General features: G+C 33.3%; 1 protein-coding gene across 4 annotated transcripts in view; it reads right to left on the bottom strand.

The window, feature by feature from the left end:
• NBEA (neurobeachin) overlaps positions 1 to 19,652 on the bottom strand; it is a 774,301-nt gene that overhangs the window by 409,600 nt on the left and 345,049 nt on the right. For all 4 annotated transcript variants that reach the window (XM_030922219.1, XM_030922217.1, XM_030922221.1 and 1 more), the window contains exon 35: positions 2,403 to 2,464. In XM_030922219.1, coding sequence (XP_030778079.1) covers positions 2,403 to 2,464 — 62 coding nt within the window. The remainder of the gene's footprint in view (positions 1 to 2,402; positions 2,465 to 19,652) is intronic.

Here is a 19,652-nt window from a genome sequence, read left to right on the forward strand (position 1 = left end):
TGGAAAAAGAAAAGCATATTTTATACAAATAAATACATTAAAAATTCCATTTGCAGAATTCTAACTTATTCTAACCAGCATTAAATTACAATATGAATAAGATCTTAGTTTGATTTCTCACTGTGGAAAAAATATATACATAGTATATCAAGATAGTAACTTAAAGCTATTCATTCCGATTTTCAACTATTTTTATTAGTATTAATACTGCTCATGATAATAACATGGAGCTATCAAGACTTACAAAAGGCTGTCTGTAGAGTAAAACAAAAAGTACTCAGAACTCTGCAGCTTTCAAGATTCACCAGGATTATCTACTGCCTTGGCACAAAGATGGCCTACAGAACTGTACTAATTCTACAGGGACTGTGCTTCATTCTACAAGAGATGCATTAAGGGCTGTAGAATAACTGCTTTGGAGAGAGCTATGCCAAGCAGTCTCCACAGCATCATTAACTGTATTTATTTCTCTTTTCAGAGGTATGCTACTGCTATGTTGCCCTGTTAATGGATGAAAATAGGATCTAAATCATCTTGAATTTAAGTAGTATAGAAAAATGGCACATCATTTTAAGAAACTTTGAAGACATGTCCATTTTTTGGTATGTGTGTCCTTACAACTGAAGACATGATTTTAAACATACATGGAGCAATTAATGATCTACAAAGATAGTTCTACAAGCTTAATTTCACAGTAAAATGGTAAACTGATCCCCCCAAATAGGAATAAAGGAGGATTATTAGTTTCATTAAAAATATTTAGTGGAAAGCATTATTTCACTTAAACAGAAAATAACAAAAACAATTGGGAGCTATTTTAAAGAATAAGCATATATTTTTAATTTACTTAAATGAGGTGCATTTAATCAATTAAATACTTGAAATATTTAAAAAACTGAATTATTTTAAAAATTCAACTTAAAAATCAAATCGAGAGGCATGTTTACAATATTGCTTTGCTGAAACACTGAAAGAAAGTGCACTGCATAGAGAGCTTAAATTTCTCACTCTTCCTTTCAATCAATATCTGAGGCAAAGTTTCATCTCTAGGGCCCTTAATGGCAGGAATTCCTGGAGCCAGCAAATGAGTAATGTTAAACCTATGATTAGATGATGAGGCCATCAAAGACACTAGATCTTAATGCTACATTCCTCTTTATTTCTCTGAACAGCAGTGAAACACAGGGCTATAGAAGAAGGAATTCTAAGCTATTTTTCCATTAAAGCATTTTACAGAACTGTGCATCATCATGAATCGAAAAGATCCAGATAGTCTCTTGAACTCAGGACTTCAAGAGTAGGTGATAACATTTTCAAATGCCCTGCAGATGAGCTTCTCACAGGGATGCTGCTTTCTTTAACCTCTTACTTATCAATGTTGTTCCTGGCTATAATGAGGAACATGGGCCTAACGATTTTCCTAGGAATATATTCTTGAAGAAAGTAAACCTGAAAACTGAAAATCAATTGGTAAGTTTTTCGTTTGTTTTGTTTAGTTTTGCTGATGTTTTAGAGGATCACTTGAATTCATATTGTTGTTTGTTTGCGAGTTAGCTGTAGCTTTAAGCAAACCTCAGGCCAGTAATTAGGAAGAGCTTAGATATATGTTTCTTTCTACTGGGGAAACTATGAATAAAGGTAATAACTGCTTATTACAAACACACACAAGCTCTTATTTCATTCTGACATTACAAAATATTTAACACTAATATGATAATCAGGATAATCAGGACTACTAGGAGACTTGACAGAGCTGGTGAGAAGAAAGACCAATAGGTTCCTATTTAAGTAATCAGAAAATATATTTACATTTATTTTTGGTTTCTCTGTAATTGTTAAGAAGAAACAATACCCAACAATTACCATTTATCTTTGATTCTGATTATTAAAGATAAACAGCTCAAGTAGATTTTTAGAATTTATACTGACATATACAAATTACACTTAAAAAAAGAGAAAGCAGCAAGGTCTTAAGCTGTATCATACACTTTGGGCATGGAATTAAAAAACTTACTTTTTGTTATCTCAAATATAATAAAGAAGAAGAAAGAAACAATGTAATTAATAATACATTTAAAAACTATAAATTACGATGTTTATATATGCATTATATATGTATTTTATATACATATATATGATAGGAAACAATGGAAGAATTGAAAGCGTAGGAGAATAATACTGCTAAAAAGAGTGGAAGAAGGGAGAGGGAGAATAAGTCAATATTTACATGGTAAGATAATCTATATACTAATATAACTCAGTGTAAATTATTTTCTCCATCTGTGGGATAATAGATGGAAATTTTAAAAATATATAAACATACACTTACATGCACGTACTTTTTATTGTTAGTCACAAAAGTCCTCATATATTAATGTAATTGAGTTAATGAGATTTTGTACCTGAGAACAAAGCAGCATAACAAGCTCAACCACAGATGTGCTGGACTTCATACAAACAAGGCCTACAACAAAGAAAGGTTAAAACAAAATTAAATTACAATGGTAGAAATTACCATTCTGAGTTAATTCATTACATAATTTTAATGTATAAAAAAGCTTTCTTTTAAATAGAATTCCTAAGGTAAACTGAATGAAAATGTTCACCTAACATATATTTTTAACAATAATTTAAAACTATTCAGATACACAAGATGATGTGAAAATACTCAAAAACTGACTTCATGCTTTGGTTGTTTATTTGGTGGAGGCATTTCTTACATTTAAACAAAATGGGGAAGGTTAGTAAAATTGATGAGCTATGTGTAGCTGCTATTACTCCAACGACATTTATTATATGGTTGTTTCCTTGGAGCAAAGAACAATAATCATTGAAGTTCTGCCTAAATTTTGCTCCAAAAGACAAAATTAATTTACAAACAGGTGATTTCCACAGCTTATCAGTTATTAAATAATTTTAAAAATAATAAAAAGAATGTATGATTAACACATCAATCAATGCTTATAAAATATTGCACTGTTATACTTCCAATCTCCCCAAATAGATAGCAGAAGAAAAAAATAGAATGTAATAATGTCTATGTAATAATGGCTACTACTCATTGATCACTTACTATGTGCTGGGCAATATTTAACACATTGGTACAGTGCCTTACGTGCATGGTCTCATTTAATTATCATTATACTCTGTGACACAGTATTATTATTCCCATTCTACAGGTTAAGAACGTATTCTTTCTATAAACAGTTTAAACATTAAGTCTTATATGTATTGATGAAAAGTTATCAAGATTTTTTCCAATTAAAAGTATGACTGCTGTATAACAATGTGTATGATAAGAAAGCAGATCTTAATTGGTAGTTTTTTGAAGTGCCAACATAGAGAATGAGGTAATCAAGTATTAATAAAGCTGTTGAGAGTAAGTTAATTATGATGTTTGGTAATTTAAAAATATTTTCTAAAGTTTTTCACTGCTTTTAAAATTAAAGTAACTTAACAGATTTTTCCTCTTTCAAAAATAACTTCTATGTAACAAGAACATTCATAGTTTTTAGAAATACTATCATTTTTCTTCCTTTGATGATAAATGTAATTAGTAAAAGCATCACACAGTAAGAAAGGCCATGGTCTTAACATTATTTATTGCTAAATGGAAAGTCGAAGTGAAACCAGTTATTTTTTCTTAAAGTGATTTCAATAAACAGTCTTAAGTGCCTTCTAGACACTAGCATGTATATTTACCGTAGGTAGTGGATAGATACCCTTTTGTGCCCATTTTGCTAATGACCCTATCTCCTCATTGTACCGACCGACAGAACAAGCTATAAAAACGTACTAGTGTTCCATCTCATCAGATCTTTGGGCAGACAGTTAACTAATGAAATAAGAGGCAGATGTGAGAAGCTCATTTAAGAGACAATTGGTGTAATTGACCAACAATTCTCATGCTCAAGTTCTAGGGAGTCAGAAAGATTAATGAGACATGTATCACCTGTTGGCTACTCAAAGATTTGAATTCTGACAAAGAGAAAACAAGTAAAAGGCCAAATGATCACAATTAAACTCATGTAAATTTAGACAATAAGGCTTTGATATAAAGAATTATTCACATATATCCTGTGTATGAGTTTTTAAATATGTAACAAATTGAAGTAAAATTAGGAAAAACATGAAATTGCATTCATTTCTCAGAAGTCAATTTTTTAAATGAACTTTTAAAAAACACTATGTAACAAGAACATTTATAGTTTTTACAAATACCATCATTCCATCATAAGAAAAATATAAACAAATGCTTCATTAATGCTTTGTTCAAGAGGAATGACAAAAAATTGATACAATAGCAAAATTGCAATTTGCAAACGGTGCTCTCAGTATTTTGTAAAAGGCTATTGTGATTTCAAGTCCATAGAACCTCACACCTTTACTCATGTGTTTTGTCTAATTAGTTTTGGACAGAAGGAACAAATGGATTTTCCCAAAAGCAAAAGAAAAACTAAACGTGACAATGAGAACACAAGCAGAGGCAAATTTGAAAGACCTATCTATCTTCAAAAATTACATAATCACTTTGGTTTTTGTAAAAAAAAAAAGAGGTAAACTCAATGTTTTACTAGAGATAATGAAAATACAACCACTGACTGATGCTATAAGTAACTCTTAAGCTGTATATGAATAAGACAAATATTTTACAAGTGTATGTCTCAAAAAGTTTGACTGTATCCTTTTTGTATGTCACAAAAAATTCATAATCAAATTAATTCATTTGATATACCCACTTATGAGCAAAATATAGTGTTAGTACTAAGCAGTTTACAGTAATAAATAAGTTATTATTTATACCTTCCCAAGCGCCCATATCTTAATTCAAATTAAGATTATATAAAATTTATATAGAACTTTAGAATTTACAGATAACTTACATATATGCTATCTCATTTGAATCTCTTAATAACTGTTTAAAGTAGTTATAACTACCTCATTTGATACATAAAAATTGAAGAGATTTGGTGGCTAGCCAAAGGTGTGTCATTCAGTAAGTGGTGGAATTGGGACCCAAATTCAAGTCATCCAACTCAAAGCCCATTCTGTTTGCTGCAGAGCTACATAGTTTGGTATTAATAATATGGCACTATATGATTATGAGAATGGTCATAATGGTCAATTCAAAGTTGAATGATTTGGACAGTTTTCCTGGTGAAAGTAGCTTATTGTGGTCAGACATGGGAACAAAAAGCAATAGCTTAAGCGAAAAGCACACAGGAAGCAGAGAACAAAGAGAAAATCTGAAAAAAACTTTTATAGCTTGGGGGATGGATGAATAAACTATAAGAGTGTTTAAAAGTGTACTGGAGAGCTAGGGTAAAAATCAAAGATAGATTAAGATTGAAAGAAAGAAAATTACACGGTTTTGAAAGACAAAAGGAAAAATTTAAAGCAAGTTATAAAATGTTTTGAGAAATGATACTAAGGACTATTTATAGTACTCCTATTCTATCATGACAATCTGTGCCTTGTTTAGTAAGAAGTAGCTCCCAAAGGAGCTGTACATATGTGCCTCCCCAGCAAAAATATAGTTAGGAGTATGGGCAAAGTAATAGAATATTTTCACCAAAAATATGTATTCTAAAAATACATATTTTTAGAATAATAAATATTCTAACCAGAATTACTGATTCAGTACTGCAAACCATATAGCTTACCAGTATAAAATGAACACCTGGAATGTAGACAATAAACGTGTGAGGGCTTCTGAGGAAAGAGGCTTGTATATTTGGGAGATACTTTAACAGTAAGGAAACCATCCATTAAGAGCTTTTGAATATATTATGAACTACATTGTTGAAAGATGAAGTCAGCTCACTGAGTGGCTAAGATACAAGTACTTGAGAAGATTAATTAGCTGGACAAACTTGAGGTGGTCCAGATCCAGGCAGTAAATAAAACAGATATAGCTGAGTAAACCATTATCCAAAAAAACTGGCAGTTCTTTTGGGTTCACACTGACTAGGGGTAGGAAGTCAATTTCTATTTTCAGGATGACACTCCCTCCCCACCAAAAAAACAAGATAAAACAAAACAAAACAAAAAACTGCCACAAATGATAAACCAGATAAGAAATCTCCAAAATGAGTATAAAGTTAGAAGCTTGGCCTTTGGGACAAAGCTATCTTTATTTAATACAAACACTACTAAAAGATACAATGATATTATTTTAATAAAGAACTGTCAGACTCTTTTGAGTCAATCTGTGGGTCTAACTTTTTACATCTGTTGAATTGAATATCAAGTTAAAAGAGCCCTAAAGTTTTAAAATACTGTTGAAAAATTCCATCTCTAGCAGAATGTTCCTCATGGTGGGAGATGAAGAATATCACATGTTCTAGGGACAAGAAATAATGCTCTTATATGGAACTCATCTTTTAAATGTTAAAGTTTTCTTGAAGTAAGGATCCAAGACAGGAGACTCTGACAGACATCTATGATTGCTTTGAATATATTATCAATAAATATTAATTAAATCTATAAATCATCAACTGTAGATAAAAATTACACTTTGAGCAATAATAAGAACATCATTTTTTAGAATAAGATCCGAATTCATTCAAAAAACATTTACCAAGCGTATTTCTAATGTGCCTGACACCATGGTAGGTACTAAGTGGGATGTGGGGCAGATAATGTAAGCAAATAATCATGATAGGGAATCTTAGGGGGTTCATAGAGAGTGCAGTGTGAGAAGCACAGGAAGGGTATTAAGCAACTGTGTCTAGGAGAAGTTATGGGGAATGTGACATTTAAGTTGGATAATGCTGAGCCTATCTAAGCAAAAAATGGAAAGAAGGGAAGGTCACTCCAAGTGACAGAGAAATGTTTGAGGTATAAAGAAGCATGCAATAGTCAGCAAAATGGAGTTGGAATGTTATGTCGTAGGGTGTGAAGGATGAAAGGAAGTGACTGGAAAGGAAGACAGAGAGGTAGGCAGGAAGTAGAGCCATACATAGCATACTATCCTGTCATCACCAGGGAGAAGCTACAGGATTTTAAGCAGGGCGCAGACAGAATTAGCTCTATTTTGGAAAGACCACTTTCTGTCAGCAGTCCAGGAAGAAATTAGTAACTAAAAACTTTAGTTACACGACTGAAAGCTTGAGCTCAAGATGGTGGCAATGCAAGTAGAGACAGACTTGAAAGGCATTCTGTAACGAGACAAACTATTTTAGACAACTATCTTAACAACCATTTGGGGCACGGTAAAGGAACCATCAGAGTGTGATGATGATACCGTTAACTGAGATAAGGAAAGCAAATAAAGAAGGAAATTTGCAGAAGGAAAAGTGATGAGTTTCATTCTAGACAATATTTCTCTCCACAATAAAAGATACCAATTTATTTTCCATCAAACAGATATGACTATACTGACAATCTGAATTTTAAAAATCAAATATGCCCAGGCATAACTAGTTTTTAGTTAATCTTCTAATGATTTTTAATCTTTTTGTTTGTTTTGGAGGCAAAATCTTGCTGTGTCATCCGGGCTGGAATACAGTGGCTAATTTTTGTAATTTTGGTGGAGACAGGGTTTTGTCATGTTGCCCAAGCTGATCTGAACTCCTGAGCTCAAGCAATCCACCCACCTGGGCCTCCCAAAGTGCTGGGATTACAGGTGTAAGCCACCAGGCCCAGCCTATTCTTAACTTTAAAAAATCCCCAAATTAGTAGAGCTGAATGGCACTGAAATACTTTCATTTCAGTAACAAATGTTGAGTAACTATAGGTGTGGAAAGGAATTTTGCATGTCCACTATACTTCATGTGCCTTAGTTTCAGTGGTGTGTTCTTCAAAATTCTGTTCTCTCCACTTCGCACGTGGTATGGTGAAGGATTCTAAGACACAGGGTATTACCATAATGAGTATCTTTTAGATTCCTATAATACTTACACATCTCTATCTGCACAATAGTAATTTCTGATATTTTCTACTATTCTTTTACTTTTTTAACCTGAAACATGAAATTATCTTCCTATGCCCTCACTGTGATATGCTTCTCTCTGTGAAATTTACTTTCAATGTTACCATGTAAGTCACCTGAACTTACTAAGATTTAAACCTTAAAAAAGAGCAAAGCAAGCAATTAGTGTGGCTTTCTAATTCAAAACCAAGAAAACAAACAAAAATCAACATGAAACATCCTTTGAAATAACAATAATGGCTTAAATTTTTATTATTGCTAAAATTAATATTAAGATGTATATAGGATGTATATAGGTAATATTAGTTACTATGTTAATTGAACATTTTAAGGTTTGCCTATGTGTTCTCTCAAGTATTTTATTTTAAAACTGTATTACAAATGGGATCAACTCTAACATTAACTTAAAACTATAATAAAATTCAGTTTTTTGACTAAAAAAGCTTATTTAAATATAATTAAGCCAATACAGCTTACATTCATGTTTAGATTACAAATTTTAACAACAACAACAAAAAAAAAAAAACCCTGCAAAATACGGTAGAGACGGTGAGAGTTCATGCATTCACTGATCTTTAGTTCACTAAAAACTAAGTTATCACAAACTTATGACAGTCTTACTGTCTTTAAAACAGGAACAAAACTTAAGTTTCTGGATATACCAGATATATTAGGTGGTGGCAAACTTTTTCTGTAAAGGACCTGATAGTAAATATTTTTGACTTTGGTGGCTATAAGTTTCTGTCACAACCGCTGAACTCTGGCATGTGGTACAAAGGTAGCCATAGACAATATATAAACAAATGAGTTTGGCTGTCTTCCAAGGAAACTATTTACTCATCCCAAGATGTGTGTGTACATGCATCTGTGTGGTGTGTGTACATGCATCTGTGTGGTGTGTGTACATGCATCTGTGTGGTGTGTGCGTCTGTGTGCACATGTGCATGAGCTCGTATGTGTAAGAGAAACAGAGAAGCAGAACACAAACATATACATACACACCCTTACACATCTAGAGATACTAAAAATTGCAGGGCAATTATTTTAGCTGTACATCCATGATACTTTACAATTCTGAAACCCAAAAAGCTATGAAAACTGAAAGCTTTCTTGTAAGATTATCACAAATTCAACTATCAGCAAAATTTCCCCTGAATAATGTGATGCTATTTAAAATTTGTTATTCTATTTATTGTGAAAATCCCTATGTATTACTGTAGGCATGTTAATGTGTTTTATTAGGGAGCTCTCCCAGCCTTTCCTAAAGATGCTATGAAATATATGCACTTACTACCTTTCGTAGATCCAAAATATTTTAATTGCAAAATGCATCTGGCTTATCAAAAGTCAGAAATCAGAGGTATTGTGTTACATGAGATATTTTGGAAGATTGATAAAGAAATTAATATTATTAATTGTACTTGCAATTTCAAAGTAATTTGATATTACACATTTCCCCATGGAAATTTCAGATGTTTGGAAGAACTAAAAATCAATTTCCATATGACAATGGTTGACTCAGTGCTTTTAAATTGTAATCCCAGAATGTTTAGATTGCTCAGAAACAAAGTTTAATTGTAGTTACACAATACCCAAATAATCATTTTGACTGATTTATTGAAATAAACTCTCTAAATTTTTTGTCATTGTGTTGATACAGCCTAGAAATCTTACTGTGAATATTTTTTTATAGTTTTGCTTCTGCTGAGAAGTTTTTACATAATGCTAGAACTGAAGTTCGTAACACTCACAGATAACTCTTCTACAAAACAACAGATTAAAATACAAAAAGGAATCTATAGTGATGGTTTCTATACAGATTTTAAACTAGTGATATGATTTTAATATGAGCCGAAGAGAATACTCTAATGGCATTATCAGCAATATTATTAACACCTATTATCTGTGAACCACTGCCCCGAGTTTACTCTTTTTTAATTTATGCTTTACAAATTTATTTAAGGAACAATAATTATATCACTGCTATAGGCTTTGCACTATCTATAAGGATCTATAAGGAATCCAGAAATGATACAGTCTTTGGTCTCAAGGAGATAAGAGACCAGTTACAGAGATAAGACATAGAAATGTAGATTTATAAAGAGTCTAAAGAATATGGTACTGAAATAAGGATTACAATAAAGTACTATGCCTCCAAATAACATAAAACAATTATTTTCGAAATTGCATGAGATACTTTTACTCACAGTAGTAACTCAAATTTCTACTACAGAAGGTGACTGACCTGAGTGTCTTGCCCTGTTCTTGACTTCCTAATACAATCACAACAGCAATGAGTAGGAATGAAATAAGGAAAATAAGAGACGTTTCGCGATCATAAATCATTTGGATCTTGCAATTCTTTTTGGGTTAATTAGAGAATCAATTGTTATTCCTGTATCACTCCTCTGCATCAACTTTCTTTATTTCTCTCTGAGCTCCTTGAAATTTCAAAAGCCTCAATCAAATTCTAAAGCTATTAACCTATGTCTGGTTCAAATTTTAACATTGCTCAAGAAAGACTCTGGTCCTAAATAATTACTAAGAATGATACATGTGTTTTAACCAGGTACACATCATTTCAAGAAATATTAATAATCAAAAGAAGAGAAAATATACTATGTTAGTGATATGATTACCTTACACAAGTAGTTACATTTAAATAAAAGTGGCTACAGTAAGGCTTCTATATTAAAAATGAAATAATTGGCCAGGTGTGGTGGCTCACGCCTAAAATCCCAGCACTTTGGGAGGCCAAGGCAGGCGGATCACAAGGTCAGGAGATCGAGACCATCCTGGCTAACATGGTGAAACCCCGTCTCTACCAAAAAAAAAAAAAAAAAAAAAAATTAGCCGGGCGTGGTGGCAGGCCCCTGTAGTCCCAGCTACTCGGTGGGCTCAGGCAGGAGAATGGTGTGAACCCAGGAGGCGGAGCTTGCAGTGAGCCGAGATTGCGCCACTGCACTCCAGCCTGGGTGACAGAGCAAGACTCCGTCTCAAAATAAATAAATAAATAAAATATAAATCCTTTAAAGCATATTATGTATACATGAACAATTTGTATACAGTTTCAAACTACCTAAATTCTGATATTAATTTATTTAAATTCTCAAATAAATATATTTAATAATTACAAGTTCACAAATTTAAATACATTGCAGGTAGTTATATACACCTTTAAGATCTTTATTTTTGTATTAAAAAAGCACTGCTGTTTTTTCTTGCAAATACTTAATATATCATGTAAAATGGAAATGCTATGTATCACTCTTCTTTTCATAAAAAAGACATTCATGAAGTCAAAGAGAAAAAACGTAATTGGTAAAAGGAAATTATTTGATAATTATTATAATTAAGGCATAAATCACCAAAAAAAAAAAATGGTTTCAGTATAAAGCAGGCTCAAGTAGAGGTCAGTCAGGTGAACCTCGCTTAATTCCAAAAGTACATGAACTTTATACAATAATTATTGCCAAATTGTTGAAATACCCTGAAAAAACAAACTAAACTTCACAAAGTTCCTTATTTGTGCTCAAAGCAATAAATTCTCAAATGTGATCCAAGCCAAATTTTCTTACCAAATCCTCCATTTAAGAAAAAACTTAGAGATGAGTCATCAGTACAGTTTCATTCATTCATAATGAAATAGGTTCTTAGAATTTCCTTCAATTTTACAACATTGAAGATATTTCCTCAAGTCACAGAAATTATTATAAGCATATGATTCAACCCAAGGAATAATTTATTGGGATAGTATGCCAAAGACTATATACATTGAATTAAGAAGATTATTTTGCCTAACTAGAAAATCCTGTATCCAAATCACAACTATCCACAATTCATGGTGAGATCTTAAGAGTCAAATTCTATATTAAACATCAGAATTCAGTCCAATAGTGATACAATAAAGAAGTATGTGAGTCTCTTTGTAATTAAAAAAAAAAAAAAACACTTCTAGTGTAAAATATTAGATCTATTATAAACTAAAAGTGGTACTTTTATTACTTAGAATCCAGTTATAATATAATGGAGATCTATTACAAGTTAGTTATATTTTGAAACTGGATGAAATAGGAGATCTAAAAAAGGGCATCAAATAAATGGCAAAAAAAAATCTGTCAAAAAGAGAACCAGTCATTTCCAAGAATTAAAGGCATTCAAAGATTCGATTCTCTAAGTAGTGTGTATACTTACCATAGGCCAGGACACAAATATAAAACAGTTATGTTTCATGTGCTGGAGAAGCCTGAATTCTAATGGAGTATACAGGCAGGTAAACTGATCAGTTTATTGTGATGGGACCCAGTATTATCTCAGAATCTTTCCTGGATATTAACTTGGTAAGCAAGCTAAATGATGTTATTAATGTAATTCCTTTTGTGATTATTAGAAAATGGTGGAATTAAAAAATACTAGTAGGAAATATTTAACTTGAAATAATGAACAGCTATTAATTTCTAGAGAAAAACTGACCTAGGGATTATTCTAGGATCAGTAATTATAAATAGTATTATTCAATTTATAAAAGAAAATCTGCTGAAATTAATTTAAACATCTTCTTTTACTCATGAGAGGATGCAGAGTCTCAGATATTCTCCATAACAAAACAAATATGTAAATAGAAAGCACACTTACTGTGAGAATATTTTTTCAGTTGAAATATTTTGTTGTACTGCTGTTGAAATTACCTGTATAATCTTTTTAAGTATATAGTTTATAAGCTAAAAAAAATATTTAATCAGAAGAATATATTTGGTTGGACTTTGTGTAATTAGAACAATCCTACTAAGTACAGAGAGAACAACCTTTCAGATATGGATAATATAACATGTATATCCCTATAAATTAACCTAGATAGATATAAAATCTCTACTAAAAGAAATTTGAAATAATTTAAAAATTAGAAAATATTCTTATATGTTAAAATTGTCCTTTAAAAAATCAACCTGACACACCCATGATGGGCCGACAGGGGAAATGGATAACTTCTCCAGGTTTACGTCTTAGGAAATGTCCATTCCCTCAGCTTATTTTTCTCAGGCTTTTCAGCAAAAGTTAGTTCTTGGTGGCTTATTTCTCTTGTGATCCAGTATCCACCTATGTTGTGGTAACTCTTAATTAAGGGGCATGTGTAATGGGAAAAAATGTGTTTTGATACCTGAGAAGGACAGACTGAAGACTGATGGTCAAAGTTGACATGCCCTGGGCCCGACCTCATAGTCTGAAACTAGAGAGCAAGGAACAATATATCTGGACAGCACAGATCAAGGTCCAGGAAAAAGTCTGCCTGTATACTTTCTAATTCATTGTATTGTTTTAAACTCAAATTAGGTGACTACTGCTAATAATCTGAATGTTAGTAATAAGCCAATTAGTTTTTACATTCCTCTAAATATTTTAATGTTAGGGTTTATCCTGAGCTCTCAGACATAGGCAATTTTATAAGTATTTCAGAATTCTTTTAGTCTGAATCTAATTTTTAATTAAGTCAAAGAAACTCTGAACTGAAATCAGAATATCTGGTTTTAATGTAGTCTCTACAAACTAGTTGTGTAAACTTGAGCTAAGACACTTCACATTCTTGACATTAAATTTCCTTGCTAGTAAATAGATTGATTTTAAATCTTTTTTATTACAGTCTACAGCAATACATTTCATATCATGATCCTACATATGTAACTGAAACAAATGTTTTACAAAATAGAACTTCCTTTCACTGTGATACTGTCATCTATGTTATGCTATGGCATGGCCTGCCATTAAAAAGTACTGGCCAGGGCTTGCTTTACTGATGACACTGTACACCTAATGAATCACAGCCTGCAGTCTGAAAATCAATTCTCCAGAGTTGGTCCACTTTCTGTTTTATATGGCCTGTGAGCTAAAAATAGTTTTAATATTTTAAAGTTACTGGAAAAACAGAAAGGCGATATTTCATGATACTTAAAAGTTACATAATACTCAAATTTCAGTGTTCATAGAATTTTATTGAACATAGCTGAGCTTGTTTTTTTACATATTGTATGTAGCTACCTGCACGTGACAGTGGGAAAGTTGAGCACTATGACAGAGACTACACGGTTGCAAAGCCTGAAGTATTCATGTTTTGACCCATCTAAGAAATAGTTTGCCAACCCTCGTGCTAAAGCACACATGGTTCTTTCTGTCTTGAATATCCCAGGTTCTGACTCCTTCCTTCAGGTCTTACTGGGCTGAACTGGTACCAAAGAGAAGATGTATGATAGCAGAAATGAAATGATATGGAAAAGCATTGGTTCTTAGTTATTTGGGCATCAAATTTCTATTTAATTACGTACTTGAAAACAAGAATGAAAAGTGGCTAAACCAACAGGCAGTATTTGGTGGTAGCATAAAGATGACAAATCATTTACAGAATCTTTTTTTTGAGTTCACGGGGTTTTATCTTGTAGACCTTAAGCATTTCAGTTAAATGATGGGACCAGTAAAGGCTCCTAATACTTTTAGCAGGGATTAGGTTTGAACACAAAATGGTCAATTACATTGCATTGTATTGCTATGTGTTAAATTTACAATACAAGAGGTCGAGAAAATGAAGCCACTTTCATGTACTTCAAAATTGCCTTTCAACTATCCTTTTATCTTTCATTGTTGAAATGTATAACATCCTTATTGAATTTGTATAATACAATCTTATTCTTTACTCTCCTTCTATTTAACCCTTGTTGTACACTACTGTTTCTAAATCATATATATACATACATATGTGTGCATATATATATATATTTTATATATATGTATTTTTCTTTTTAGATGGAGTTTCGCTCTTGTTGCACGGGCTGGAGTGCAGTGGTGTGATCTTGGCTCACTGCAACCTCTGCCTCCTGGGTGCAAGCGATTCTCCTGCCTCAGCCTCCTGAGTAGCTTGGACTACAGGCATGTGCCACTACATTGGCTAATTTTTGTATTTTTTTAGTAGAGATGAGGTTTTGCCATGTTGGCCAGGCTGGTCTCAAATTCCTGGCCTCAAGTGGTCTGCCTGCCTTAGCCTCCCAAAGTGCTGGAATTACAGGTGTGAGAGCCACTGTACCCAACCCTAAATCATACTTTAATTTTGTTCCTTTCTGTTCAAATTTTTTTCAAGAATGACTAGAATCTAGGTTTCTCTTTTTCCTTTAGAATATGGGTATTTGGCAAAGTCACTGCTCCTTTCTTTCTACCCTCCTTTGCATACATACGCTGTTTTACTTTTTTTTTTTTTTTTTTTTTTTGAGACGGAATTTCTTTTTGCCCAGGCTGGAGTGCAATGGCGCGCTCTCAGCTCACAACCTCTGCCTACCAGGTTCAAGTGATTCTCCTGCCTCAACCTCCTGAGTAGCTGGGATTACATGGCATGCAACACCATGTCCGGCTAATTTTGTATTCTTAGTAGAGACAGGGTTTCTCCATGTTGCTCAGGCTTGTCTTGAACACATGACCTCAAGTGATCCACCCACCTTGGCCTCCCAAAGTGATGGGATTACAGTTGTGAGTCACCACACCCGGCTTAATGTAATTTTTAATAAGTCATGAACAAATATGAGTTTTTCTGGCTCTCTTATGTCTTTACTTCCCTTAATACCCGGTCTCTGCCAGGTTTAAACCTGATCAAGATGTCATCCACGTTGGTTTTTGTGCGTGTGTACTGTATTTTTACTTTACCAAATTTTGTTTTAAGAATATAGTTGGAAACAAAGCAGTGTTGAGGTAAGTACCAGCTTTGTTGAATCTTGTCCATAACTAGCTGAATTTTTACACATACGTATCTCCCATGTTCTCTCTATATCCCCGCCACCTGGGGCCACAGACGCTTACGTTGCATTGTTATTGTTCTGCATGCATGCTTTCCATTACTCTGTTAAAACAGAAGGGAAAAGTAAACAATTCTCTAAAGTTTTCTTTAAATATGTAATGTAATATTACAAAATTTAAACAAATATATAATCTATTTTATATTCAAAAAGAATCAGAATTTGATTAAAAAATGTGGACTTTGCTTTGAACAACATGAGGATGAGCAGAGGGCCATCAGCTACTAAATAAACTCAGGCTAGTATCTTGTAGTCTATTCACATTTAGTAACTACAGTATGTCTATAATAAGTATATAAATTACTTGGAAAATTTAATCACTACAATATGACTGCTAAGCAATGTATTTCCTTTTTAAAAACTTCCCAATTTATTTTTTTCCCAAATTGTTTACCTATTTCTCTAATGTGCATTAGCATCCCAGAAAGTATAATAATAAAAGCCAACATTAATTTCATGCTTAGCTTCTTGAAGATTCCATGTAGTTTATCATGAGTAGACATTATAGTCAGCATGCAATTTTTCATAATGTAAAAATATTTCTCGTCTCAAAAGAAGTTACATGTATGCCCTCCAAACCAAACTTGTTATTCAATGACATAAATTTAATGGAATATACAGACCTTTCATTGTATTACCTTGTATTTTAAGCACCCAAATGTCTTTATTTGTCAAAACAATCCAAGCTCGCACCAGGTGCCTGAGAGTAATTCTAAATATAGCCTCTTTTTTTTTTTTTTTTGGTATTTTCCTGGATCGCATTTAAAAATTTATACAAATACATCAATTGTATTAGAACAAAAGAGAAAACAATTCCCTTTAAAAATTATCACGGAATAGACAACACAGAACATATGTGGTCTTATTTTGTATAACAAAAGTATCTTCTAATCACCGTATCAAAGTAGAAGATTGATGTCATATTAAGGGATAAAGTCATCTTATACTGATGAAAAATTGCATGTATTCAGTTAGCTCTACAGCAGATGTACAGATATGCCATCTACAACTTTTGGGTGGTCATCTCTTCTTTTTTTAAATTATTATACTTTAAGATTTAGGGTACAAGTGCACAACGTGCAGGTTTGTTACATAGGTATACACGTGCCATGTTGGTCTGCTGCACCCATCAACCCGTCATTTACATTAGGTATTTCTCCTAAGGCTATCCCTCCCCCAGGATCTGTCATTTCCTGACTTTCTAATGATCGCCATTCTAACTGGCATAAGATGGTATCTCATTGTAGTTTTGATTTGCATTTCTCTGATGACCAGTGATGATGAGCATTTTTTCATGTGTCTGTTGGATGCATAAATGTCTTCTTTTCAGAAGTGTCTGTTCATACCCTTTGCCCACTTTTTGATGGGATTGTTTCTTGTAAATTTGTTTAAGTTCTTTGTAGATTCTGGATATTAGCCCTTTGTCAGATGGATAGATTGCAAAAATTTTCTCCCATTCTGTAGGTTGTCTGTTCACTCTGATGATAAGTTTCTTTTGCTGTGCAGAAACTCTTTAATTAGATCCCACTTGTCTATTTTGGCTTTTGTTGCCATTGCTTTTGGTGTTTTAGTCATAAAGTCCTTGCCCATGTCTATGTCCTGAATGGTTTATGCCCAGGTTTTCTTCCAGGGTTTTTACGGTGTTAGGTCTTACATTTTAAGTCTCCAATCCATCTTGAGTTAATTTAGGTATAAGGTGTAAGGAAGGGAATCAGTTTCAGCTTTCTACATAAGGCTAGTTTTCCCAGCACCATTTATTAAATAAGGAAACCTTTCCGCATTGCTTGTTTTTGTCAGATTTGTCAAAGATCAGATGGTTGTAGATGTGTGGTGTTATTTCTGACTACTCTGTTCTGTTCCATTGGTCTATATATCTGTTTTGCTACCAGCATCATGCTGTTTTGGTTACTGTAGCCTTGTAGTATAGTTTGAAGTCAGGTAGCGTGATGCCTCCAGCTTTGTCCTTTTTGTTTAGGATTGTCTTTGCTATGCAGGCTCTTTTTTGGTTCCATATGAAATTTAAAGTACTTTTTTTTCTAATTTTATGAAGAAAGTCAGTGGTAGTTTGATGGTAATAGCATTGAATCTATGAATTACCTTGGACAGTATGGCCATTTTCATGATATTGATTCTTCCCGTCCATGAGCATGGAGTATTCTTCCATTTGTTTGTCTCCTCTTCTATTTCGTTGAGCAATGGTTTGTAGTTCTCCTTAAAGAGGTCCTTCACATCCCTTGTAAGTTGGATTCCTAGGTATTTTGTTATCTTTGTAGTAATTGTGAATGGGAGTTCACACATGATTTGGCTCTCTGTCTGTTCTTGGTGTATAGGAATGCTTGCGATTTTTGCACATTGATACTCTGCTGAAGTTGCTTATCAGCTTAAGGAGATTTGGGGCTGAGACTCTGAGGTTTTCTAAGTATACAATTATGTCATCTGCAAACAGAGACAATTTGACTTCCTCTTTTTCTAACTGAATACCCGTTATTACTTTCTCTTGCCTGATCGCCCCGGCCAGAACTTCGAATACTATGTTGAATAGGAGTGGTGAGAGAGGACATCCTTGTCTTGTGCCGGTTTTCAAAGGGAATGCTTCCAGTTTTTGCCCATTCAGTAAGATACTGGCTGTGGGTTTGTCATAAATAGCTCTTATTATTTTGAGATACGTTCCATCAATACCTAGTTTATTGAGAATTTTTAGCATGAAAGGCTGTTGAATTTTGTCGAAGGCCTTTTCTGCATCTATTGAGATAATCATGTGGTTTTTGTCATTGGTTCTGTTTATGTGATGGATTATGTTTACTGATTTGCATATGTTGAACCAGCCTTGCATCTCAGGGGTGAAGCTGACTTGACCATAGTGGATAAGCTTCTTGATGTGCTGCTGGATTTTTTTGCCAGTATTTTACTGAGGATTTTTTGCATTGATGTTCATCAGGGATATTGGTCTAAAATTCTCTTTTTTTGTTGTGTCTCTGCCAGGCTTTGGTATCACGTTGATGCTGGCTTCACAAAATGAGTTAAGGAGGACTCCCTCTTTTTCTATTGCTTGGAATAGTTTCAGAAGGAAAGGTACCAGCTCCTCTTTGTACGTCTGGTAGAATTCGACTGTGAATCCATCTGGTCCTGGACTTTTTTTTTGTTGGTAGGCTATTAATTATTGCCTCAATTTCAGAACCTGCTATTGTTCTATTCAGAGATTCAACTTCTTCCTGGTTTAGTCTTGGGAGGGTGTATGTGTCCAGAAATTTATCCATTTCTTCTAGATTTTCTAGTTTGTTTGCATAGAGGTGTTTATAGTATTCTCTGATGGTAGTTTGTATTTCTGCAGGATTGGTGGTGATACCTGCTGTATCATTTTCTATTGCATCTATTTGATTCTTTCTTCTTCATTGGTGTTGCTAGCAGTCTATCTACTTTGTTGATCTTTTCAAAAACCTCCTGGAATCATCAGTTTTTTTGAAGAGTTTTTTGTGTCTATCTCCTTCAGTTCTGCTCTGATCTTAGTTATTTCTTGTCTTCCGCTGGCTTTTCAGTTTGTCTGCTCTTGCTTCTCTAGTTGTTTTAATTGTGATGTTAGGGTGTAGATTTTAGATCTTTCCTGCTTTCTCTTGTGGGGATTTAGTGCTATATATTTCCCTCTACACACTGCTTTAAATATGTCTCAGAGGTTCTAGTACATTGTGTCTTTGTTCTCACTGGTTTCAAAGAACATCTTTATGTGTGCCTTCATTTCATTATTTACTCAGTAGTCATTCAGGTGCAGGTTTTTCAGTTTCCATGTAGTTGTGTGGTTTTGATTGAGTTTCTTAGTCCTGAATTCTAATTTGATTGCACTGTGGTCTGAGAGACAGTTTGTTGTGATGTCTGTTCTTTTTCATATGCTGAGG

This window comes from Rhinopithecus roxellana, chromosome 18, assembly GCF_007565055.1.
Source record: "Rhinopithecus roxellana isolate Shanxi Qingling chromosome 18, ASM756505v1, whole genome shotgun sequence".
In the NCBI taxonomy this organism is placed as follows: Eukaryota; Metazoa; Chordata; class Mammalia; order Primates; family Cercopithecidae; genus Rhinopithecus; species Rhinopithecus roxellana.